Below are 26,432 nucleotides of genomic sequence, written 5' to 3'. Positions count from 1 at the left end.
TAAGTTTCTCAGCAAACTATAGCTGAGGAGACAGATTTCACACAAGTCCTGCACATAGATTAATGGCAACCAGGATTCTGATCTTCGCAAAAAATGAGCATTTTAATCAGAATGCTCCTTCGATAGAGACATTTAGGAATGCTCAAAAGGTGTCCAAGTTGATACACAGGTGTGGTCAAAATGCACATTTCAGCAGACTTACAGGGAGCTAAAATAAAAGCCCAGGAAAACGTTTCCAGGTTCACATAACTTCAGTGGTTTTATTTCAATGCTTACGAGATCTCAAGGACACTACAGCCACACAAACCAATGTGTAACCCCAAAAGCTAGACTCTTTCTCCAGGGGGAAATTCGGTGCATTTGTCTTCACTACGTTTTTAAAGCTCATACAAGCTGCTGTGGAAAGCAGGATTCACACTCACATGTACACACATACACACAAAGCTTTACACAGTGACAAAAGGTGCAGTGTTCAGGGTTCTGTGGTCGAAGCGAAGAACTGGCCAGGAGATCAAACCTATTGACTAAAGGGGTGAGAGGCCACTCTGTTGGATAGCCTGGAATGCAGAGTGTGGGCAGTGCTCATTCGTGCTCCTTGCTGTACATGTGCTTCAGGAGATCTACTACACGGCAGCTGTAGCCATATTCGTTATCATACCTACAGAACGGAAAGAAAACTGCATCTAAGTAATGTTCATAGCCCAAATGACTAATCACACAAATCCACAGTTCCCAGGTGCCTCTGATAGTGAGCCAGGAGATAATCAGTACCCCAGTTTTCAATTATAGAAGCACTTACTAGGGCCGGGCAATACAGTGTCCCAAACTGGTTTGAAGCCCATATTGTGATACTGGTTTCATAGTTTTTGATCTGGTAATATATCACGAATCATGAGATGTGGGTGGGTGGGTTTGCTTTGCAAAAATCACATTGTGGGCCAAACCTTGAAGTCAGCCAATGCCTCTACATAGCTCTATCCTTATTTCAGACATTGTAGCATATCAGTATATTCCATTGTTGAAAACCAGCCCTAATGCCTATGACACATACAACTCCCTCTCTCACGTAGACACAATATAACTCTGGTTATACAAATATTGAGCCTAGTTGGTAAGTTGTTCAGAGATGACAAAACCAAAATGTTCCAATTGCCTCAAGTCATCCCTGCTTGGTCAAAATTGGGTGTTCCTTGCTAGCAAGGCCAAGTCAGGGTGGCAAATTCTCCTTCTGAGAAGGGATTATCAGGCAACGCACCAACTATGCTCCAGTGTGGAAAAACACCTGCTCATTCTTACCAGGAGATGAGCTTCACAAAGTTATCATTGAGGGAGATCCCTGCTCCAGCATCAAAGATAGAGGAACGATTATCACCAATGAAATCAGTAGAAACAACCTGCAAAAGAAGTGTGAGAATTAAATTATATAGAAAAGAAAAACAAAAAAGACTGGTTCATCACAGATGTCAACCTGGTACCCTGGGATTCCAGCATTGTGAGATGTTGGTAAGATGCTCCAGCATGTAAAGACTGTTTGCCCAGTCCCTCAGGTTATGCTTTATTTATACTTTAAGCAGAGCATCCCACATTTTATTTTACTAGTGAATGAATGGCAGCAACTTTTGGCTAAGTGATTAAAAGTTTGGATGTTGGATTCCACAGTCAAAAATATATTACAGCTTTAAATGCCACACCTGGTGTAGAATAAAAGAAGCTTTTTGCTAAAAACAAACTTAGAATGTAACCGCATCCCCCAGCAGCGTAAATCAAAGCAGGCATTATTATTGTTCTGATGAACTGTATTGCCTGTAAGTGGCTCAATGGTGTGCCTTGGGATTTCTCTCCCTCCACAGCTTGTTCAACTGAGAAAACTATCCATACTCACCTCATCTTCTGTATACCCCAGGATTCCTGCCATTGGCCCTTTAGCTGCCTTCTTGACAGCTTCTTTGATCTGAGCATAGGAGGCTGGCTTGGAAAGGCGGCAGGTCAGGTCAACAACTGAGACATCACATACTGGCACACGGAACGCCATGCCAGTGAGCTTCCTGTTAAAAGAGGAGGTTAGTCATTAACGGGAGGGGGGGCGGAATTATCCTGGAGGATTACTACTAAATAGGAGCCAAAATTATATACACTTTAGGAGAGTGGTTCTGCACATTAAATTCTTAGCACCACCTGGATTCTATGCACTGCTCTTGGGAAAACATGGTAGAGGGCTTTCTCGGAAGTGGTGCCCGCCCTGTGGAACGCCCTCCCATCAGATGTTAAGGAAATAACCGACTATCTGACTTTTAGAAGACATCTGAAAGCAGCCCTGTTTAGGGAAGTTTTTAGTGTTTGATCTTTTATCGTGTTTTTAATATTCTGTTGGGAGGTGCCCAGAGTGGCTGGGGAAACCCAGCCAGATGGGCAGGGTAATAATAATAATAATAATAATAATAATAATAATAATAATAATAATAATGATGATGATGATAAATGGTTGTTGTTGTTGTTTTGTTGCTGTTGTAAGTCATGAAAAAAGTGCCACAATTGTTCTGCTAAAGGCTGCTAATCCATTCCATGGCAATCTAATGTATGGGCCAAGTGTTTGGGCTCTCATCAGAAAGCCAGGGCAGAAGGTATGGGGAAGAAATGTTGAGAGACCTCAAGCAACTACCCTAAGAAAATAATGCTGGGCAATGTCCTGTTTCTCTCTTCTGCATGAGCACAATTAACATACCTTGCCAATACTGCTTAACCTGTTTTGTAGTCAACGAACAGCTGCAATAACTACAAAGACACAGGAACTAGAAGCCTCTGAGAATAAGATATATTCCATACCCATTAAGCTCTGGAATGACCTTGCCCACAGCTTTTGCAGCACCAGTAGAAGCTGGAATGATATTTTGGTGGGCACCCCTGCCATCACGCCAAGCCTTGGCTGAGGGACCATCCACAGTCTTCTGAGTGGCAGTATAAGCATGAACTGTGGTCTGCAAACAGAAGAGGCCAGTTAAGGAGACATGCAAGACATTTTAGAGTAGATTCTGGTCTAACAAGCAATATCTGAGGTTTTCTTGGAAACCTAAACTTTTGCTTTACATGTAGAAACATGGGATTGACTCACACAAGATGCACATTTGTTAACTTTATGGGAGAGCAACTCTAATCTTGACTGGTGACAGGATTCAGAGTCCTAAAAACTAAGCTGCACATTTATAGTAAAAATGCCCTTTTTGCCTCTCAGCAGGCAGTTTGTGAAAGCAAAAGTGATTCACAAGAGTGTCAACACTTCTATAACCCACAAAGAATCAATACATGATCACACAACAGCTGCAGACAGGATTCAACTTCCCAATCATTTTATCTGGAAGCCTGGCCTCTAAGGACTGGATGGCACTGTTAGAATATTGTTTTGAATCCTCAAACAGCCACCAATTTGGATAAATGCTTTTTTATAGTCAGTAACTGAAAGCTATAGGAGTTGTGCACTGCGTAGGAAGTTCAGTTTCTTCTAGACCACACTATCTATAGGAAGACACCAGGGATTCACATATAATGTTCAACTGTCCCCTACATAGCATAGCCAGGGCTAAATTCCTGGGCCCTGCTTTACTGCGCTTGGTTGGCAGGCCTGTTGAGTCACACGCCGCACTGCTTTTGCAGGATACAGATCCTTCTGTAACTTTGCAGGTGGCGAGATTTCTGAATGCGGTTATCTCACACTCAAAAACCACCAAAAAACAACAACAACATCAAAACTAATTGGACTGTTACGTTGAGAGTGCACGTCGGAGTTCGTCTTTAGTTTTCCTTTTCTGTGTTCCATCCCTTGGAGCTCTCCTGGCCCCAAGCCGTCACTTGGCTCTGCTCAATGACCCACCCTTGCATCGTGGTGTTCACCTTCTGTTGTCGGATATATCTGTTTTTATGTCCCCGTGTTTTTATGTTTGTACATATTTTATGGGCTAATAGCCGTAAATAAATAAATAAAGACACCAGGGTGATAAAAGGTTTTGTCAGAAGTCCTGCTCTTGAATGCAAGCTCCATTCTCAAAGGCAATCCTGTGTTGCTCTTACCATAAGGCCCTCCAAAATGCCAAAGTTGTCGTTAATGACCTTGGCCAAAGGTGCCAGGCAGTTGGTGGTGCAGGAAGCATTGCTGAAAAGCAAGAGGGATACATTAAGCTGACCTGACAACCAGCCAAGGCAAAAAGCACAACCTTTGTGTGTGTAACACACCCAGGAGCCTGCATTGCAGGCAAAGACCTGTGGGTTGTCTCCAAAGCTAGGTAAAGTTCATGCCCCAAGCTCTGATTGTCGTGTCCCATTTTCCAGGCTTTTCTCTTAATCTGGGTATCTTGAACGAGTTTGTGTAAATCATCAGCTTTCCGGGTAGGCTAGAAGCTCCCACAACCATCAGGGGGTATGCTATGAATTACTACACCTCCCCCATTAGCACCTTGCTTTGCAACACAAGCTCAGCTATTCTGCAGAAAAAGAGAGAAAGCAAGGCCTTCTTGTCACCACCCTGCCAACCCAAACTCCTCTACCCCAGGGAGGACCTGAGCCCCCTGCCTACATGATTGTTCTTTCGCTGGAAAGCATCCACAGAGACCCATCCCTGGAGTGGCCATGCAGCAAACGACTTCTCAGAAGACGAAACGCTGGGGTGGAGAGGAGCCTTACCTCACAATCTTCATGCTGGAGGGATCGTACTTCTCATGGTTGACTCCCATAACAAACATTGGCGCGTCAGGAGACGGCGCACTCACCACTACTCGCTTGGCTCCACCATGGAGATGAGCCTGTGGAAAGCGGCAGGGGGTTTTTTTGGTCAGTCACTGAAGATCAAACTCAGGCCATGCAGAAAGCATTGTAAGTAGGATGGAAACACAGCACACAAAGGGGAGCGTGCTCCAGCACAGACATCTGCCCCTGTGCATTTAGAAACCAAGCATCCATGGAGGGAGTCCAGCATAGAGTCACGGAAAGGCCCAAGAATTGCTACCCTTTTCCGAGCAAGCTACACAGGTACTTACCGAAGCTTTCTCAACGGAGAGGAAGACTCCAGTGGATTCTACTACATACAAAGCTCCTGCCTCGCCCCATGGGATTTCATTTGGTTTCATGCTGCAAAATACAAGATTGCAAGGCCTTTTGTTAGTAGCTGTTTTAGTATGTGGAGGTGCGAAGAAATCTCTCACAAAAGTATTAGCTGCCAGAGGACACAGGCAGGTTAGCAGTCATGTACCTGCGGAACTGGGCTGTTGATTAACCATCTTTAAAACTATTCATCAAGAGCTTAGTAAAATTGAGGTATGAATAAACTGATACTCTCTGCACTGACGAAATGCTTTTAGAGTCTATATATAACTGTAAAGTGTAACGAATGGATGCTTTAAAATATTCCAGTGAGGACTAAATGGTAGAGTGTTGCTTTTTACAATCCCTGGTACAATCAACCGGCTAATGGCAAAGTCAGTCCCAGACAGGTTCACATCTATGTACATAGGAGGACCCAAGGGGGGTGGGAACCAAAACAGGATATCCGTAACATTTTATCCTGGCCTTCTCCAAAGAGGTCAGGGCATTGTATGTGGTTTTCCACCCCCAAGTTTTTCTAACAACCCCGTGAGGTGGGTTAGGTTTCAAAAATAGTGACTAGTTCAGTATCATGTGGCCACAAGGTTGATTTGAATCTGGTTTTCTCCAGTCCATCTGTTACAGCACACTGGCTCTCTGCATTCAACTCTATCACAGCCTGCTGTAGGATGATATGCATTTTATCAACGTGCCAGTGAGAAAGAGATGTAGTCTTCTGTGAGAATAGGGATGGTGCACAGGTACACGCACAATCCTTTAAAATGCATCTGTCACATGTTTGGTGCAGTCTTTGGGCCAGTCATCAGTTACACAAACCTTGGACAAAAATCTCAGAAGCCTGCTGCAGATTATTGCCAAGAGTGGGTACGCCTCTAGTCAAGACCCTGACTTTTATTCCCACTTACCTCTGGAATACAGAGATTTTTGAGCCATTCACTACCAGCTTGCCATCCTCAGCCTTCACTTCTCCCTTGAAGCGCCCATGTGTAGAATCATACTTGAACATGTAGACCTAAAGGAGGAAGAGAAGTGTCAACCGCAACCATATTGTGCCAGACAGAGGGCACTGGATTTATTTACTTATTTTTGCTTTCTTGGCTAGAAATAAAAGCTTATGCAGAAAGCATGAGGATGGTACAGATCACCCCAACCCAATACCCCCTATGGTATCCATATGTTAATATCATGCTTGAACAGGGCCTTACATAAAGTGCAGAAATCTGTACATTTCCAATTTTCTGATTGCAGTTTCACACACTTCACCTCTATGTGCACTGGGATTTACTTATGTAAACTAACATGCAAATGGGGTATAAATGCGTCTGTGTACATTTCACTTGAGATGGTGCCAGGATGCCAAGGACCAACCAGCATAATCTTGACCATTCACCACCACCACCACTCCCTAAAACCTTCCTTTTCAGTCTACCAAGGAAACAAACTAAGGGCCACTGTACATTTGGAGTTCAGTCAGACACCATTAAGCCATTACCATGTATTTGACGTCAATGAAAGGATCATTGATAGCCACAACTTTGACCCCCTTCTCCACACAGGCTCGGAGGACCAAGCGCCCGATACGCCCGAATCTGCAAAAAGACAAAAGCCAATCCATTAGAGTTGCAAATGCCCCTCAGCCCTTTCTACATAACTAAAGCAAGCAGAATATGTTACTAGAATAGACCTTCTTATAGGCAGCAATTAAGGCTTCCACAACATTAAAAAGCCTTTTTCCATGTTGCCTGGAACAGGGGTCGTCAGAAGGTAGATCTGGATCTACTGGCAGATTACTGGAAGATTTACAATGGAGTGGTGAGAATTCCAGATGCCCCCATTGTTTCACTACAACAATGAACACCCACACAAATTAAGCTGTTAAGAAACCCTAATCTGTAGCAACTCAAATACAGACTAGTACTTCTATGTGCTGGTCATCCTAGAGTATTGCTCATGGGGCACAAAAGGGAGCTGGCTCTGCTTTAGAGCCACCATTTTGCACATGGTTCTGCACAGTGAACCTCATCATTGTAGTGGGTCCAACAAGCCTGATGTTTGATCACACTTGTCCAAGAACAGGCCCAAAAATCCTCTGCAACATGCAAGGGTTCTGTGGTGGACATGGACGAAGCTCCTCAACTAGACAACTAGTGTAGAAAAAAGATTCCTTGAAAGCACAAAGTTTGGAAATCATAATTATGACCCAATCCTTCCAACTCCCTGAAAATGGTATTCAGAGACCTATCACCTTTAATATTGGAGGTAATGGACTGCACCACTGACTAATAGCCACCGATAGCTTTCTAGCCCATGAATTAAGTCTAAATCCCCATTGAAATTGGTGGCCATTATTACATTTTTGTGGCAGCAGGCTTCATAATTTATAACTATGCATTGACACATATTGTACTGTGTGAATGACTTCCTTTGATCTGTCCTGAATCATCAAACATTCAGGCTCATTAAATGTTCCTGGGTTTGGTTATTATGAGAGAGGGTTAAAAAAAAAACACCTTATCTCTATCCACTTTCCCCCCCACCAGGCATAATTTTATAATTTCCATCATGTCCCTCTGCTTACTTGCCTTTTTTCCACACTGAAAAACCCCTCCAGATTTTGTAACCTTTCCTCACAGGGGAGTTGTTCCAGTCTATATTATTTTGGTGGCCCTTTCCCATCTCTACAATATCCTTTTTGAGGTACAGCAAGCAGAACTGTACACAGTACGGTGCAGCCTCATCACAGATTATTCTAACAGCACTAGGATGTTGGCAGTTTTATCTTCAATCCCTTTCCTAACAATCCCTGGTAAGGAACTCCTGCCAGTTTCTTCACTGAGCTAGCTGCCCACTGTATTATACTGTGTTACAACAAACAAACCAGCAGGCAAATACTTCTTTTGAAAAATCCTTACCCATTGATCCCAACATGAAATTCCGCCATACGTTTCGGAGGTGGTGGAGGTGGAGGAGGAGGAGGTGGTGGAGCTTCTGGTTCTGGCTCTGGGGTAGGCGGTTCTGCCTCGGGGGTAGGTGGTTCTGCCTCGGGGGTAGAAGCCGGCTCTGGAGAGATTTTTGGAGGAGACCCTTCACTTATCTCGAGCCTGGAAGCATCAGAAAGGAGTAAGCATGCTGGCTTGGACAGAGGCAACTAAAGATCATATTGGCTAAACAGATTTTAATTGGTTTAAGTCATTCTCACTCCCCAGAACTAGAAGTCTACAGTAGGGGATGCCAGTAATAATCAGCCGCCTCCCTAAACTACCATTTCCAAGATTCTTTAAGGGGTCATCACACTCCCATGTGGGTTAACCCAAGGATATTCATTACAGTGGTGCCTCACAAGACGAAAACAATCAGTTCTGCGAGTCTCTTCGTCTTCCGGTGTTTTCGTCTTGCGAAGCAAGCCAATTAGCGGCTTAGCGCTATTAGCAGCTTAGCGGGCTTAGTGGATCAGCTGTTAAGCGGCTTAGCGGATCAGCTGTTAAGCGGCTTAGCGGCTTGGGGAAAAGGGGGGGGGGGAGGAAAAAAACCCTGCAGGAACTCGCAAGACATTTTCGTCTTGCGAAGCAAGCCCATAGGAAATTCGTTTTGCGAAGCACCTCCAAAACGGAAAACCCTTTCGTCTAGCGGGTTTTCCGTCTTGCAAGGCATTCGTCTTGCGGGGCACCACTGTATTCCTGCTCCCCCGCCTCCCAACATTCTTTATTCAACGGTTAGATCATTTATACAAGCCACGAAGATTTCACTTCAGGACTTTTATAACAAGGATGGACTTCATATTGTCCTATGTATCTCTCTCCTTCCCAGCAACCTTGGTTTACAAAGATCTACACTGTGACATGTGACTCAAATCCATTTGCAACAAAAGAAGGAAGAGACCCGCTACTTACTCAAAGAGAATTTCCTGATACTGTACTGGTCTACATACAAACTCTAGGCTTGTGCACATTTCTACTCATCCTGTGCCGGGGGGTCTGAGTGGTCTTCCACTTGTCCCACACTTTCCAGACATGGGTCTGAGTGGTTTTGCCTTGCCCCACCAGTTTCCCCCAGAAAATTCGCTCTTTAGCAATACAGTGGAACAAATGGCAATCTGCAGAAACCTCAATTGCCGATTGTTGCAATTCACCACTAAAGACTGGGTTTCCCAAGGGGAAAAGCAGTGGGGCAAATGGAGTATGCCACAAGCATTTTATTCTATGGTAATTTCTGCTCCAGGGTTGAGTTCAGGAACTTGAGCTTCAACTTTGGACCAGAGGCTGGCTGTACACAGCAATGCTTTGAAGGCTCCTGTGACATCATGAACCCCCTTCACTTCCATTAATTCCAGAGTCAGCTTAGCAGTTGCTCATATTGATATTTTTTAAGCCCTACATGTGATGCTTCAAAAAGATAGCCACCTAAAGCACAGGGGGAAGACTCATGACTAATCAACATTCACACTACTAGTATTCCTTTATTACAAAGATAGGAGAAAGCTTGGCTTACCACGCAGGAAAAATGAGCTCCTATCACTTCCATTATATTTATTCAGACCCTAACTTTGCAGATCCAATCCCTTCACTTGACTGTAAGAACTAATGTGTTGTATCAAACTAAGTTTAAGTAACCTGGGTTCATTACTTTCAATGGGTCTAACTCTGGATAAAATGCACAGCTACAACACACATTACAGGAATTATTTCTGGTGAGCAATGCATATTACATGGTTTGCATTGGGCCAGGCAACTTGAGTTTCAAAATGGGATTTACTGTGTAATTAGGAAGCTTGTTTGCTCATTCCAGGGCAAAACAACGAAATTAATGTAAACTTCCGATTTAGTATACAGTCATACCTTGGTTGTTGAACAGAATCCATTCTGGAAGTCCGTTTGATTTACGAAAATGTTCGACAACCAAGGTGCGGCTTCTGATTGGCTGCAGGAGCTTCCTGCACTCAATCGGAAGCCGCGGAAGTTGCCTCAGACGTTTGGCTTCCAAAAAACGTTTGCAAACAGGAACACTCACTTTCGGTTTGCGGCATTTGGGAGCCAAAATGTTTGAGTCGCAAGGCGTTCAAGATCCAATGTATGACTGTACATATCTCTGAGAGACTGTCCACTCCTTAATTTGCCAGTAGCTTTGTTTTGTTCTTGGAATAAACCAAGCATCCCGGAATAAGATCTTAAAATTGCTGCCTGCTAAGCTACTTCTGACAGGCCACATGCCCCAAAGGCTTGGAAATGGCAAACAGCTTCACTAATTGTGTCATGATGCAGCTCCTGTAAGACCACATTACACAGGACAGCCAAGTGGGGAACCCCAGTAAGTAACAATACATACCATCACAAGGCAAAATAGCCTTGTAGACTGAAAACCTGGAGGGAGGCCAAATATTTTAAGACTGAAGGGAGCCTCCAAGTCAAGGTTAACCAGAACACACAGTTTTCTCCGGAGTGAGATTCACTTTGCTATGCTTCTATGTAAAGTAGATGAATCCATGCCATAGCAAAAGCCAGGATACATGAGAGCATAGTTGTTTTCTGTAGTCTCATCCAAGAGTTGAAGACTCCATCACACAATACACTGAGGCAAGCAAGGATAAATGGCAATTCCAAAACATTCCAGTATTCCTGGCCACGCTAAAGATCACTAGGATCACTAACCCAAACGACAACTTTGGGTGCTTCTGAACATGTAAACAAGCCTTCAATATGGAGAACAGTGAAAAGGTTTAATAAAAATTATTTTCATATCCAGATAGAACATGCTTGCTTAACCAAATTTCAGTAAGCACACACTACAAGCTAAAGGAAGTTCCTAAATAACTTACATCTGCTTGGGAGAATCTCACTTGGAGAAAAGTTCTCTTAAATGGGTTTCACTGAGGTTCTGGAGTTTGCCTTACCCACTGTTGAACCTCATTTACAAATGAAGTTTAACAGACCTAGAACAGGGTGGCTTTCAAACCATATATTGTGAACCTGCAGGTTTTACTGTTATTTTTACCAAAATATATCTTACCTCTAGTTACATTGGCTTTACCAACTCACGGAGAAGGCTGCCGGTATTTAAACGTTCATCGGAACCCCCTCAAGAAATTTGCTTACCTGAAAACTTTGACACTAACTGATGTGCCGCCACAATCCGGTGGCGGTGAGCAACTGCGATTCATTCTGCTGGCTGACCTATCTACCGTTTCTCTACCTAGAAATACTGAAAGAGGATTTCAGGAGGCTGGTTAACTTCTGCTCGGCTAAGCTTGCTGCACCTATTATCAAAGATTCCTTTGCTTCCCAACATTTCTGTTTTTTCACCACCCATTCAAAACTGTGTTCTTAATAAGAATCAGGGACCGCTGGCCCAAAAGTGGTTATAAGAACAAAGAGCATTTGGGTAGTAGGGAGATAAGAAGGTCTGGCAATTTTTAGAAGTGCACCTCCAAATGTTCTCCAAGTAACTTGCTTTCCTGGAAATCTTATTCTGAAAGACTAGTTCCCACACTGGTAGCAAAAAAAAATGTTATTTAGAGGGATTACCAAAATTCAGATTGAAACAATAGATTTCTGGAGCCATCTTCAGAAGAACCACAGTCCAGTTCTACCCTACTGAGCAGATATTAGGAAAACATTGTCAAACACATCCCTGAAGATGAAGAGTAACAATGGAAAAATGCCTTATTACAGCAGCTCACTGATAGTTCCAAAGATTGTGAAATGGCTCTTTTTGTTATAACTTCAACAATGCAACATATATATTGTTATGTATATACTGCTTGTATGCCAAAATGGCAATAGCAATACGACACAGAGGTGATTTTATCAGTTGCCTATCAAGGCCTTCTCAGCTTTTAATCTACTTTTTTGCTACAGCAGCCTGTGCAGAACCCAAGAATAAGTGGAGAAACTTTTGCCCTGGAAGGCATAGCAGAATGCTAGACCAACAAGGACAGCTATTTGCACAGCGCTCCTGCCCAGACCAGAAAGCAGATGATAGCCAAGGTTATATATGAATCAAGAGAGCACAGCTTCACATTTGAAGACAGTTACATAAGCATGACTATCTACATTTGTGTTCCTGAGCCCCTTCGTTTGCATTCAGCAGGATGACTATGCAAGTTTGCTTTATGTCCTGTTGGCCCCATTTGTATTGAGTCTAAGCTACAGGTTTATATAACCATGATTATATGGTTTGCTACAAGCAGAACAAGTTGCTTCCCCTGGTCATTTTAACCTAGGCTTCTGCCAACGGCAAGTAGGAAAATACTCATAAAATACAAAAAGGCAGAGAAAAGAATAAATACATTCTCTTACCATCCTGAGGTTCCAGTATTAATTTCTCCCGCTGAGTTATAGTGGCTTTGTAATACAAAACCAGTATCACATTTGTGTATCTCACCACTTCAACCTTGAGCAGGATCACCTTAGTCATATATTATCTCTCACTTGTATAAAGATACTGGATGACTTTTCAAAACTGCAGGTGATGCCAGTAACACGTTACGGTGGGGGTTTTCCAACCTTCCCTGCTCCAGCCACCATCAATTATTTCTAGCAACACTGCTTGCCGGACTTTCAGCTCCACTAGTGATACTAGTGGAGCCATGCTTTGGAAATGGTACCTCTTTTGCCAACCAAGTACTTCCCATACAAGGAGATATTAAAATGAATCAAACCAAGGAAAGAAAGAAGCAAAGATCTTAGTCAATTGATCTTTTATTTAGAAATCCTGCATTTCCCCTGATTTTGTTAAAATGTTGCATGCCAAACAATAAATATCTTGGCAACCGCAACTGGAAGAACAGAAGCCATTTTGTTTCAGAACAGCTCAGGTCTGCAGCCTCTCAAGCATATTATTTCTAAATTGCTCGGTACAGAAACACCTTTCGATTCCTTGGCAGACAGCCCCATGGAATTTTGCAACCCACTGCAGATTTGCCAATGCATTTGCACAACAGTGTACGGTAAAATGGGGAACTTAGCAATAGCAATTTTGCAGCATTGCTGTGAAAACGACATTGGCCAAAGCTTCAATAATTTTACCACCGTTATTTGGTGTTCTTGGATCTTCCGGTTTACGCAGCTTCCATGAATGCAACAGCTTAGAACTGTATGACAGCCACAGAAGTTTGACAAAATGAGTATTAATCAGATATATTTTCTTCTATTGCTTCATTACCATTTTGGCCTTCCATATATGTACCTAGTACATCATGACAGAAGCAACAGTCCGTCACAGGAGTACATTCCCATCCTTCTGCAGGCATCTAAATGCTGCAGTGACGCTCTGTGGCCAACAGCAGAGTCCCAAACCCATCCAAGTGTACATTAAGCAGCAACCACAGCCCAGACAGAGCAGCCTCGGCAGGCGCATACTCACAGCCCCAGAGCATTTTACAACCATCACGTCCTGGCTGCAGATGCTGTGACCTTGAGACTGTATTGGTGCAGCAGAAAAGTCTGCCCATACCCTACTCCTATGCAGTTAGATGTGCCAAAGCTCATAGATGCCAATGGTCTTAGTCAGACCTTGAGCTATCTGCACAGTTCTAATCATGCTAAACATTTCTCAGTATAAACCTATGGCACCCATTGCAGTGTACCCTTGCTAACAACCGGGATCCATATTTTCAGTTAGAAAATGGGCTCTTATCTCCCTCCTGCATTCCTGGAACAAACAGTTTGCATTTGACCTCCATTGACCAGAGACAGGAAGTCTGTTTTATTTAGCCTTTAGTCTAAGGCATGTTTCCCTCCTTATTGTTTGTGGGGAGCCTGAAGCAAGATAACAGTTAGCTGTCTGCTCATATTAGCAACTGAGACTTACAACCTCCTTCACAGAAAGACTATATACTTGATCTGTAGATCACCTCTATTCTCCTGCTGTAGTCAATAATGCAGGCTTGCAGCATATTCATGGTCTCATTTCCAATGTCTCAATATTTCATTATGATTGCAGTTTTAAGTAGACATTGTGTGCACTTAAATTTTGAGCTACAGCTCCAAGAAAGTAGATTTTTTCAAACAGGCTATCAACGTATAAAAAGTGTAGAATTAAAAAAAAATGCTTTATATTCTGTCAACAGGTCACTGGATGAATTTATAATGGTGCAGCATATTTGAAGAGTCTCATTCTTGCAATGAGCACACGGTTCTGCAGCCTAGTTTCTACCAAAAATAAGTCAGATTAATTTCTCTTCTAACAATGGCATTATTTGTGAGGAAGTAGCTTTTCAGTTTCTGAAATCCCTGAGGGAGAATCCTGGCCATCTTTCAACTGCTGCTCTTTGGAGCGTGCCTGGCTGCACGCAGACATCACTGCTTCCTAATCTCACCGATGTGATGCGACAGTCACATGAACAGGACGGATCCATACAATTAGCAGTTGATCTGGAAGAAACCAACTCGATCGCTAGGTAACAGGGGTCTTTGCTTCCCTACCTCTGCAAAAATCCCTAGGTATTGAAAACTACCCAGCCAGGGTAAAGGCAACGTATATAAACAACAGCCAGTTCCTTCTCTCACCTGGAACTGATACAGAACAAATCTTTACAACTTCTTATATTTTGATTTATGCAAAATATATACAATAAAAATGATGTGATATTATTCCTCAAAGGGGATGAGCAGTTAAAAAAAAAAGATAGAAACCTGGGCTTATTTCTACAGAAGGGAGTAGGTGGGACAGAATCTTTCATTAATTTCCTGTTTTTTTAAAAAAAACACAGTAAAGGAGATTCTTCTTCCATTGATGAAGAAAAGTAAAAAGGCAGGAACTGCTCATCTAACAGTCCTCAAAATGGAATGGTCCAGGCTTGACTCTTCAGTGGTTTTTCTGACGCAGTTGCATTTCTAGAGAGATCCATGGTACAGAGGAAGAGCACTACCAGATGAATCTGCATCATCATCTCCTACTCTCAGTTGTTTAGTGCCTTCTCTAGCAGTAGCTGAAGCTCCCCCCCCCCCGCCCCGGCCCCTCACTATGGGGGAAGCTTCCTTGGTATCCAGCATTCGTGTCACTGCAAATATTTTCAAAGCAAGCCCTAAAGCTTCCTTACAGAACTCTTGCCATGCACCCATCAAGGGCAACATTCTCTCTCCAAACTGCTGCATTGTAGCATCAAGCAAACCTGCAATCCTGTAATTTATTCGCCTTTACACCCCAACCTTTCCTCCAAGGAGATCGAAGTGGCACACACGGCTCCCCTTCTCCTCCCACTCCATCCAAATTTAAGCCCTGAAACCACCTTGTGAGGTAGGTGTGTTTGTGTTTATTATGTTTAAATACTACTGTTTCTTCCAAGGAGCTCAAGGTGGTGTGCATGGTCCTCCTTCCCCATTTCATCCTCACAACAACCCTGTGAGGTAGGCTTAGCCTGAGAAGTGGTGACTGGCCCAAGGTCACCCAATACAGTGGACTGAGTGCGGGTTTGAACCTGGTTCCTGCCACTCTCACCGCTACAGCACGCTAGCTGAGCTTCCCCTTGCCCCACACCTCCTATCCTCCAAGTCCCCAAACCAGTCCACTACAACAGCACCCTCCACCATCTATTCCCTAAAGCCATTTAGGGACTGTTCCTGTCCGCAGGCCTGCCCCCCCCCCCGACCACAAGCCTCCTGCTATCTGCTTCATGGCACTGTAGAAAGAAGCACCATGTTGCTATGTGGTTGACTCATGCTTCTGAGCTCTCCTAATGCTCTAGCTCTTGAAGGCTACTCCCCGCAACAACCACACGTACAATCCACCCCACCCCAAAACATCACCCCTTCTCTGAAGACGACACACATCCACTTTGCCCCATGCCTCTCTTGCCCCCTCATGCATCCCTTCTCAAAACTGTACAGAGCCAAGCTCACGGTGGTCTTCTGGGGTCAACCCCCAACACAGCGCAGTCCTCTCAGACATCTTCTCTCCTTCCGCCTCCATTTTAGTTACCCAGCCACAACCTATTTCTTAACTGGAAAGATCCCTAAGCCACCTTTTCAATACCTCAGCCCACTAGTGTGGTTTTCAGGGGTTAGAGTGCCAGATTAGGGACCTAAGAGAGCAGGCGTCCCAGTGGCGGTTCAGCTGCTCACTTTAGGGGGGGGGACTCTTCCCCCCCCCAGCAACCTACCTCACAGAGTTGTTTGTGAGGTGCCAAAGAAGAACCATGTGCACCTTGAGGAAGAAATAGGAGTGCAAAAAACCCACACACGTAAGAAAAGAATGAATAAAAGTCATCAGAAGGCAACGAGCAATTTAAAAGCACTAAATACGGAGGATATAATGCATTAACAGGCAAATAAATGTCAAGACCATCGATTTTTAAATTAAACAATAATCCCCATTCGCCCAGCCTTGCAGCCCCCACCCACCCAGCTAGCATCTTCTATAGGGCGCCCCCTTTCTCCCTCCCAGCATCCTCTATACGACACCCCCCACCTTACCCCACCCCACCGTGGTCGACTGGACAACCCAGACCACCCTCCAGACCCCCTAAGGCCCAGCTTAAAGCTCCCTCTCCAACCGCAGCATCCCCCCACCCCGCCCCACTCACAAGTCTATCCAAGCGACAGACCAGATGGCATCGAACAAGCGAAAGCAACGGCCGGGTTGCAGCTTATATACCCTCCGCTGCCAGGCAACGCCTAAGCCCCCGCCCCCGCCTCCTCCTCCCCCCTCCCCGAACGCGCTCTTGCGGCACCTGCGCGCACGCGCCTGCGCTTGTTCTACTTAGCAAGTCAGCCAGAGGCGGCGCGTGCGCTCGCGCGCCCTCTCGCTCGAAGCCGATTGGTACCCGGCCCCATCCGCGCACAACGGCCGCGGCGCGCGCTTCCCTCCTTCCCGCATGCGTAGTTCTGCCCTCTTGGGCATCTTTCGCGGCTCGGGGTTTTATTTGCTGCCCAGGTGAGGGGAAGAGAGAGCAGGGAGGTAGGAAGGAAACCAGGGCCGCTGGGCATTCTATGTTTTCTGTGGCCTCCTCGCCTTGCGCATCTTTGAGGCGCTTTTACACGTGACGTGTTTCCTTTTTTAAAAGGAAAAGCTACCCTTTACCTGTAGGAATGCAGCAGGTGTGCTCTGTCGCGTGGAAGAAAAATATGTGGGCACCTTGAAGGCTTAGCAACGAATATATTGCATATTATTAAATTTATGACCCCGCCTTTCCAGCCAGAGGAGCGCAAACACACAAGTGATAAAGGAATTAAAACGTCTAAAAATAATTCCTATGCAGTTCCAAACTTTTTTGTGGGTTGGAGATAAGAAAATCAAAGGGTGTAGTCAATGAAAGATGTTGGAAAGGGTGGGGTGGAACTGGCTGGCATCTGGAAGCCTTGTGTTCGTGTCTTCTTTCAAAACGTACCTCAGGGCAGAAGTTTCTGAGAATGCTATAAAGTCACGAGCATCACAATCATAGCTGTTTGAAATATTTGCTTGCCAAATCCTCAAGGAAGATGATTTAGCAGCAGTTATATGTGGCTTGATTGCAAATTATTATGGCATGGGCTTTTGTGGCCTATAGCCTGTGTTAAAGTCTTGGCCTGGATTATAGTATACACAGATGCTCTGTGTGTGCATTGTTAAAACCGTGTTTATGGAAGACAATCTTACTCGGCTACGAGTGATTGCCAAAGAAGAAAGAAGCAGACAATGAGGTCAGAAGGAAAGGCAATGCAGAAGCACAGGTGGTGATAATTATTGCACTGGTGCGTTCTGAAGTGCAGGTGTTCCTCGTCAACACTTTCATTATTAACCCTTCGCTTAACAGCTAGCCTCAAGAAAAGTTCTGATGAACTCAAAAGCTTGCTTTGCAACACTTTGGTCATAATAAAGGAACTTGGGAGATATTGCATAATAAAAGTAGCAATTTAACCCTTAGCCATGTGTGCTAATGTAACCTCTCCCTTCCTCTGCTTAGCTTAATTGGTGGGTTTTTCTCTGAGAAAAGCTTACTGGCATGCAGAGGATTGGCAAAAAGTGTCCCAGGAGATGACATCACCCCTGCTGTGAAATAAATCAAGTACTTAGAACCTGGCCTGCTGCTCCACTACCTGATTACATTATTAACAGTAGTCATGCAGAATAAACATTCTTGTTTAAGCAGTAGTCTGATAGCTATAGTCAACCAGGAATTGCATGTAGGCAAATACATGGAATGCCAGAAAGGTGAGTAAGTGGACTGGCAGAAGAAGAATGAAGTGATTCATCATCCTCTGCCAACAGTGCTGAAACCATACAGCCTGCCAGATGACGAAAACTCCCTCTTCTGCACCATGCAGAGGCAGATGCAGCAGGTTGCCGGAGGAGGGACAGAAACCCTCTGCCAGCTCCCAGCAGCTTTCTGAAAAAATAAAATAAATAAAAATGGAAGGCTGGTAGCTTTTGTGGGCTAATTTCTCAGTTGCTTTTGAGAACACCAACCATGGTTTCCTTCTGGAGCAGCTATCCAAGTTAGGGGTGGGTGGCATCACTTTGCAGTGGTTCCTGTCCTACTTGGATGGCTGTTTGCAGAGGGTGTTGCTTGGGCGGTGTTCCTCAGCCCCATAGAGCCTTCATTGTGGGGTTCCTCGTGGTTCAGTTTTATCCCCTATGCAGTTTAACATCTACATGAAACCTGAGTGGGGTTATTGAGTTTTGGAGTACATTGTCAGATATATGCTGATGACATACAGCTCTGCTTCTCCATTACATCTGCAGGTGTGGCAATGGATGTGTTTGGACCGTTGTCTTGTCTTGGTAATGGACTGGATGAGCGCCAGTAAATTGAAGCTCAATCCAAGCAAGACTGAGACATTGTTAGTGGACAGTTCCCTTGACCAGATGGCTGGGTGTGTGGCCTGCTGTTGCTGGGGTTACAGTCCTTCGAAGGAGCAGGTACATAGCTTCAGGGTATTTCTGGATCCTTTGCTTCATTGAGGCTCAGATGGTGCGGACTGCATTCCATCAGCTTTGATTAGTGGTCCAGCTGCATTCCTACTTGGGCAGAGATAGCTTAAGTTCTGTCGTCTATGTAAACTCTAGGTTACACTGCTGCAATATGTTATACGTAGGGTACCTCTGAACATGGTTCGGCAACTTCAGCTAGTGCAGAATTCGGTGGCCAGGTTGCTCACTGGGGCAAGACGATTTGAGAATATTACACTAATCCTGGCCCAACTGCACTGGCTGCCAATTAACTTCCAGGCCCAATTCAAAGTGCTGGATTACACCTATAAAGCCTTAAATGGCTCAGGATTACAATACCTTCAGGACTGTCTCTCTCCATATGAACTGACCCAGACTCTGAGGCCCTTCTTCATGTGTCTCCTCCACCAGAAGTCCATACAGTGGCAACATGAAAATGGGTACTTTTCTGCAGCAGCTTCCCATTTGTAGAATGCTCTCCCCAGGGAGGCTCACCTGGCACCTTCATAACATATCTTCAGGTGCCAGGTGAAAACATTTCTCTATTACCAGGCCTTTGGCTGATTAACATTCTATGGCCTTTTAAATGTGTTTGTGGGAGGGGGCTTATTGGTTTGTTTTTGCTCCAATACGTATTTTGTGTTCTCATTTTGAATATTTATGTTGTGAACTGCCCTGCTGTCTTCAGTATACAAATTTAAGAAATAATAAAGTAATTATAATAAATAGACTGCTCTAAATGTAAGATCTGTTTGACAGTGGAACAGTCTCCCTCAGGAGGTTGTGGACTCTCCTTCCTTTAAGGTTTTTAAGCAGAGGTCGGATGGCCATCTGTCATGGATGCTTTAGCTGAGAGTCCTTCATTGCAGGAGGTTGGACTAGGCAACCATTGCAGTTCTATGATTGTACTGCAATTGCAGAATAATTTTAAAAAAGAACGCAGGAAGATGGAGGAAGAGGCAGAAATATTAATGGCAAATTAAGTATTTTACCTAAAAGATTACCATCACACTCGAAAGAGGGAAGGGACAAATAAATGCAGACACTGAGTTTGATTAAATGGAACAGAGAGACATACTGGGTAAAAGGGATGAAAACAGCAACAGCGGGAGGCAGACCCACAGGGGTGGTGGTGGAAGCCACAGAAGCAGATGAAAGCTGCAGGAGTTCTTTCAGGCTGCTATTGCTTCCCTGTTTTAAGTTGCTTTCCTCCATTCAGTCAGCCACAAGGGAGCAACAGAGGCGGAGCACCGCATCCGTGCTGACGTCTCCTTCGGCAGGATGAGCCAGCACTATTGAGCCATTAATAATTGAGAAGACGGGAGCAACAGGGTGGGAGGGGGGAGGACCGCAGAAGCAGCTGCCTGCCTCCATGTCTTTGAAAAGGCCTCAAGGAGACGTCTGCCTCCATGCAACCAGTATGGAGACACAACCGATGGTGATGGTGAAGAATGTGATTTATTTAAAGGAGAGCATCTTCAGCGTACGACAAAAACTGTACCAGGCACACCTCTGTGGAAAGGGGGTTCCATGCCACATATAATGCCCTCTCCCAGGTCACCACCACCCAAGCTTCTGAGAACTGTGGAACCACTCACAAGAGGGTCTGTAGGGAATTTTACTACAGACAGAAAACTACCCCATTTGTCCTTTTCGAAAGCTCAGGTTTCAATTGGTTGGGACAGTCTCTTTCCCAGGCCCTAACCAGTCCCTTTCCAGGCCCTTTCCCAAGGGGAATGCGAGAGAGTTGGCTAGGCTTGTGTCCTCATGCCATCAGCTCCTAGAAAACAAAGCATCAACAGACAAAGGAGTCTGCTTCTGTTTTATTGTTGTCTTTTGCATCTTTATCATAGGTAATTTTTAATTTTAAGCCACCACAGAGTTCCTTGGCAGAACATATATTCCAGTAAATATATGGAATATATATTGAGCATATAGTCCAATCAATCAGTCAATCAATCTTTGTCTTATGCAATTTGGGATGCTGGAATGAGGTCCGTATCTCTTGCTGTTTCCCATGACAGACAAAATCAGACTCAATTACGTAACTTTGATAAATAAGACAAGTAGCATCCTATTCCCTCTTACCTAGGAGTAAGTCTTGGCTGTGACTCCTGGAAGACCAGCTCCCTGCCTTGCAGGCTTTTTCCACCTGACCTAGGAGGGCAGGGCCTGAACTGACTCCAGCTACAAAAACAGGCTGCTGAACAGACCCTTGGGCTAGGGTATTGTTTAAAGTGCTTGTTGCTGTTACTTATCTTTCTGTATCTTTGTTTTTTTAAATTTTTAGTTCTTATGATCTAATGTGGAAATTGTTGACTTGGTTGTGTACTTTCTGATGTGTTTTTTAATTATTTATTACTATTTTTGTTATGTTTGTAATTATTTAATTGAGCATGGTTTTAACTATGGAAGGGTGGCATACAAATAAAATGTATTTATGTATGTATGTATGCATGCATGTTTTGTGGCTGAACAGGGTTTTGTTGCTTTTTTAACCAGAACCTCCAGCAGGTGTCAAGTACTGTATCTACCTCCTCCTTGAATTAAAAGTACCATTCCTTCCTTCCCCCAGTGATTGGGGTGCAAAAGGAAGAAGAGAGGTTGTGGTGTCAGAATCAATAACTGTGCTTGCAAGAACTCCTCTGCCAAGGCCACCATCACCCCTTGAGGTGTTGCACAATCCCCCATCCCACCCTGCCTTAACCACTTTCCTTCAAAACTGCCAACTTTGGGAAATGCCATGCAGTGCCCTTTTGCCCACCCTAGTCCTCTTCAAAGACACCCTGGTGCCGTCGAGAAAGGGGTGGGCGCAGCTGGAGTCTCTCGATGCGTTTCAACTCTGCAGCTTCTTTGCTGCAGATTGGTCAGGAGGCCCGGGGCAGTAGTAGAGCAGCACTAAAAATAACTCATCAGGAGCTCCAGTGGAGCGTGCGAGAGAGAGAAAAGGCAATGGAGAAAGAAGGAATCACATGAGAGAGAAAGAGGTGATGGCAGAAAGCAGTCTGATGGTGGAGGGTACACATGCAATATTCTGGGTTAACTGGGGCATTAGCATAAAATGAATGCAAACATATAGATTGGGGAAAGGTACCATCTAAATTTATAACTTGTGCTAGGCATTCAACATCAAAAGCATCCAAAGAAAACCACATTTTACAACAAAGTAAGTTTGATGCACTCAAAATAATAACACCAGTTTGCTTTTTTGCTCAGTGGGCTTACTTCATAGCTACTTTAGGCTTCAGTATATTTTTTTCATAAAAGGTAACACAAACCATTCTTGATTTAATTCTCACTCTATAGCTATTTTTTGTGGGGAAGTGGTGATGAAGCCATAGGCAACTCATGTGCTGAGCTTCCCAGATGTCACAAAAGGACAGGACAAGTCAAGGTTTGACGTTTTATTGTGCTTTTATATTTTGCTGGAAGTCACCCAGAGTGGCTGGGTAAACCCAGCCAGATGGTCAGGATATAAATAATAAAATTATTATTATTCAAATTATTAAACAGATAGTGCTCTGGCTTGAGCTGCCGATAGCCTACAACAGGGGCAAGGGACCTGCCAATGTTGGACTACAGTGCTCATCTTCCCTCACTATCGGCAAAGCTGGGTAGGGGCATTATGGGAGTTGAAGTCCAACAACATCTGGAAAGCCATATGTTCCGTCATTCATGGAGCATTAGAAGACAATGGAAGCCTAGGGCAGAAGTAGGCTAGGACCCGAGGCTGCAGCAGGATGTTTTAAACTTAAATGAAGGTTGAGATGTTTTTCTTTAAAATATAAAGCGTTATAGAAATGAAACTAATAATAATAATGAATCTGAAAATGACCAAGGCAAAAGCAGCAAGATCTTTCATGCAACGCATGGCTTTCACCCTTCACAATCGAAACCTGGGCATATCTATGCACATTGCATAGTTCTACTGCAATCTTTAAAACGGTGGAAACATCTTTGTTATGGCTAGGCCTTTTCCCAGCAGCAACTCAGTAAGACTCTGTTTCTGTATGTCTGCTAATGGGTGATATGTGGTAGAGGTCAACACACCACTCTCTCTACTAATGGTTGTACCATTTTTATTATCCTTTCAGCATCAGGTACAACATTATTTTTCGAGTGGGATCAGAGCCTTTTCTGGGGGGGGGGGGTTGTGTTGGTTGCATTTGTAGAGTTTCCAAATTTCATCAACCATATTGACAGTACACCTGAAAGCAGCATATAAAAAGTTTAAAATGTAACCATTAGTAAATATACCTCCCGAGGCCTTTTCTGTTTTGGAGTGAAGTAGTGAAAGCCTTTTTATGTTCTCCCTAGCAGTCCCTCTTGCAAAGTTTTAAAACAAAGACACACTGATATCTGCAAGCAAAGGGCCTGACAGCGGCCCATCTTCTTCTTGACCTGGAGTTTAGTGACTCAGCATTTTAAATAATTCAGCTTGGTGAGCATCAGGCAGAGGAAGGATGCTGGAGTGCACTTGGGGATTTAGGATAATTTGTTCTAGAAAAGCAAGACTAAGAATAGAAATACTCCACTGGGAGTGGCTGTTGGCATTTCTGATTGTTTCATTTTTCAATCCAAACCCAAATGCCACAGCAGCCTCCACAAGTATACAACTACTGGTGCCTATGATCTTCATTGCAATGTTGGTTTGTGCAATATAAAGTGGAGAGTACAACACAGCCCTTTTCCACTATCTTGAGCATTGTGCGGCAGTGGAAGCCAGTAAGGGTTTAAGGGCTGTGGTCAGTAATCTTAGTATCCCCTCCCTTGCAAGAGTTGCTACTGGTTTACTTTGAGCAGTCAAATTCCTGCACCATTTCAAAAATACATACACAAAACCATACAATCAAAAAAATATTTCTCCTCCATTAAAGCAGAGCAAGCTGCTCGTGTCAAGCTTCCTCATCTGTGCAATGAAGAAAGTTACAACGTGTATAGGATTGCAGTCTAACTGTGCAATCCAAGCCCAAGATCTGCTGGGAAGAGCAAGCTTGGCACAAGCACATCTCAGGTTGCTCAAAGCTGGTCAAACTCTTATTTTAAAGGCTTGTTTTCCCTGCGCTAGGCTCAGGCTGGCTTAACCAGCAGTAACCCCACTCCTGAACAAAGTTTGGAATAGGGGTAGCTTGCACCACCTTAAGTGCTGCTGGCTTCCTATATTGTTAGGACTTGTAGCCACTGTATGACTGAGACAAACCAAAATAAAACCAAATAAATAAATCTGAACCTTTCGTCACATCCATATTTTGTGGCACGCTATCAATCAAATATTGCCAGCTATTAGGTTCCATGGCATGCAAAGCAATCGAAAACTGTCAGATATAATCCTGGCTGACGTGCAATCAGATATATTGATATATTAAAGCACTACTGCATGCCAAATACTGGACACAGCTCTGCTTAAGAATACAAGGGTAAAGGCCCATCTAGTCCAGCATCCTGTTCTCACAATGGCCAGGTGCCTATGGGAAGCAGGCCCTGGGTGCAACAGCCCTCTCCCACCTGTGATTCCTAACAACTTGCATTTAGAGGCTTAGTGCCTCCCAAGAGGACAGGTAAAACATCACCCTAGCCTCCTTGAATTTTTCTAATCCTCTTTTAAAGCCAGCCAAGTTGGTGACCATACCTCTTGTGGGAGTGAATTCCATACTTTAACTATGCACCATATAAATCAGTAATTTTGTCTGTCCTGAATCTCCCAATATTCAGCTTCATTAGTGGACGGCCCCATGTTCTAGTATTATGCAAGGGAAAGTAAACTTCCCTCTACTCACATTCTCCGCATCATGTGGGTGGCGCTGTGGGTTAAACCACAGAGCCTAGGACTTGCTGATCAGAACATCGGCGGTTTGAATCCCCGTGACGGGGTGAGCTCCCGTTGCTCGGTCACTGCTCCTGCCAACCTAGCAGTTCGAAAGCACGTCAAAGTGCAAGTAGATAAATAGATACCGCTCCAGAAGGCAAATGGCATTTCCGTGCGCTGCTCTGGTTCGCCAGAAGCGGCTTAGTCATGCTGGCTCCCTCGGCCAATAAAGCGAGATGAGCGGCGCAACCCCAGAGTCGGCCACGACTGGACCTAACGTTCAGGGGTCCCTTTACCTTTACCTATCCTGCCTCTTACATACTTTTTCTCTAAAAAAAGCAAGCTCCATACCATTCCACATAGGGGAGACTCCCCATCCCTACAACCTGTTTCTGAATCTTTTCCAACTATCCAATATCCTTTTTGAGGGGAGACTACGTTGCAAGGACAGCCCTGCTGCAACCAGCTGCTGCTTAGTTGCGTAAGGGTTTTGGTCGTAAAGGTTTTATTATGAAGCAGGCGTTTGTGTGCAGAGACACACCGAAATATCGGAAGGGCTGTGCGCTTCTGTGGGCTAATACTGCTAACAATGCACATCCTAGTATTTAATACTCTTCATTCAAAAAAGTAACCCAACCAAAATCACACATCCTGGATTGAGAGGGCATCTGTGGCCTCTGTTGTCTCCGGGAGCGGAGGCTTTGGGCTGCATGCATCTCTTTGCAGTGCCTGGTCACGCAACACGACATGTGAATGTGCCAGCCCAAAAGTTGTCCCTCTCATGGCCAGCCTGGAAAACTGCAAGCTTCAGCATTTCACGACGCCACCCCAGCAAGCACACATTGCACAACCATCACTTCCAATATAGTAAGCCCAGTGGTTGCTGCTGTTGATTTGCCACCTGCTGGACAGTTTGAGAACATCAAAGCTCCTCTGCTTCTTTCCCCCACCGCTCTGCAACCATCACAAGGGATTCAAACTAGACATGGAAGATGGCGTTTTGTTTTTAAATGAAAAGCGCTTGCAAGAGGCTCCAGATATGAGTGGAAGGGAGAGGAAGAAAGGAAACGGAGTCTTTTCTGCTCTAGTCAAAGTATTTTCTCCAGGAGTGGATAAGCAGCTGTGAGTCGTAGATTTTGAGTGGGAAAAAAGGCACAGGAGGAAGGCCTTAATAATAACCTCTCTCCTCCCCCTGCAAGCCTTTCCTCCTCTCAAGGCTTCTCCTATGGCAAATTTTTACAAGTTCCTAAAATGGGTGTCCATTACAAACTTTACACCATCCTCAAACCAGCTTAAATATCACTGCTACCACTGGCAGAGGATCTTCCATAGGAAGTTTGGAAACACAGTTTGCAGCAAACAGTTGCCTTAGAACAACTTAATACTGTGGTCTCTAAAATGGAAAATGTCAATGCAAAAGATATAATTCTCAGCACTACAGGCATAGAACTCACCATTTTGTTGGGGGGAGGGGGAGAAATCTGTAGTATTCAACATTGCATGACCCTTTATTTATGCTGTTATGTTCAGCCTTTAATTAGTGGTGGCCTACGTGCACAAACATGAACATTTACGCAACTAACTTCAGAGTTGCTTTAACTCCTCTCTAAAATGCTCTACATGTGCTTTTTTTAAAAAAGAAACCCACCTCAGAATAATAATTATTTTTTTTAAA

At 44.2% G+C, this 26,432-nt stretch overlaps 1 protein-coding gene and 1 long non-coding RNA gene across 3 annotated transcripts; one reads left to right on the top strand and one right to left on the bottom strand.

Annotated features, from left to right (window-relative positions):
- Positions 1-232: 232 nt before the first annotated feature.
- GAPDHS (glyceraldehyde-3-phosphate dehydrogenase, spermatogenic) lies at positions 233-16,762 on the bottom strand. Of its 2 annotated transcripts, XM_083627606.1 has the most exons (12): positions 16,607-16,762; positions 11,178-11,283; positions 8,001-8,189; positions 6,581-6,677; positions 5,994-6,100; positions 5,025-5,115; positions 4,672-4,790; positions 4,063-4,144; positions 2,824-2,975; positions 1,883-2,045; positions 1,297-1,394; positions 233-658 (listed from the first exon to the last, which is right to left on the bottom strand). In XM_083627606.1, exons 2-12 carry the CDS (start codon positions 11,240-11,242, stop codon positions 583-585), a joined length of 1,239 nt encoding a protein of 412 aa, XP_083483732.1. In that variant the 5' UTR covers positions 11,243-11,283; positions 16,607-16,762; the 3' UTR covers positions 233-582. The 2 variants fall into 2 exon arrangements, with proteins under 2 accessions (XP_083483732.1, XP_083483733.1); XM_083627607.1 differs by lacking the exon at positions 11,178-11,283 and having other exon boundaries at positions 16,607-16,754.
- Positions 16,763-19,899: 3,137 nt separating this feature from the next.
- Positions 19,900-26,421, top strand: LOC310769230. Its single transcript, XR_014551552.1, has 2 exons — positions 19,900-24,742; positions 25,042-26,421. It is a non-coding gene; the product is annotated as an uncharacterized lncRNA (long non-coding RNA).
- The last annotated feature ends 11 nt before the right edge of the window (positions 26,422-26,432 follow it).

This window comes from Podarcis filfolensis (assembly GCF_964270895.1).
Source record: "Podarcis filfolensis genome assembly, chromosome: 8".
Classification (NCBI taxonomy): Eukaryota; Metazoa; Chordata; class Lepidosauria; order Squamata; family Lacertidae; genus Podarcis; species Podarcis filfolensis.
Note: the sequence above shows the minus strand (reverse complement) of the source record. Positions and strands in the feature narration are given on the sequence as shown.

Bases quoted from the DNA above. Each gene is read 5' to 3' on its own strand.
- GAPDHS (XM_083627606.1), bottom strand. From the start codon at position 11,242: ATGAATCGCAGTTGCTCACCGCCACCGGATTGTGGCGGCACATCAGTT. The intron at 8,190-11,177 runs GTAAGCAAATTT...TGATGCTTCCAG, and splicing joins GTTAGTGTCAAAGTTTTCAG to GCTCGAGATAAGTGAAGGGT. The intron at 5,116-5,993 runs GTAAGTGGGAAT...TGTATTTTGCAG, and splicing joins AAAATCTCTGTATTCCAGAG to CATGAAACCAAATGAAATCC.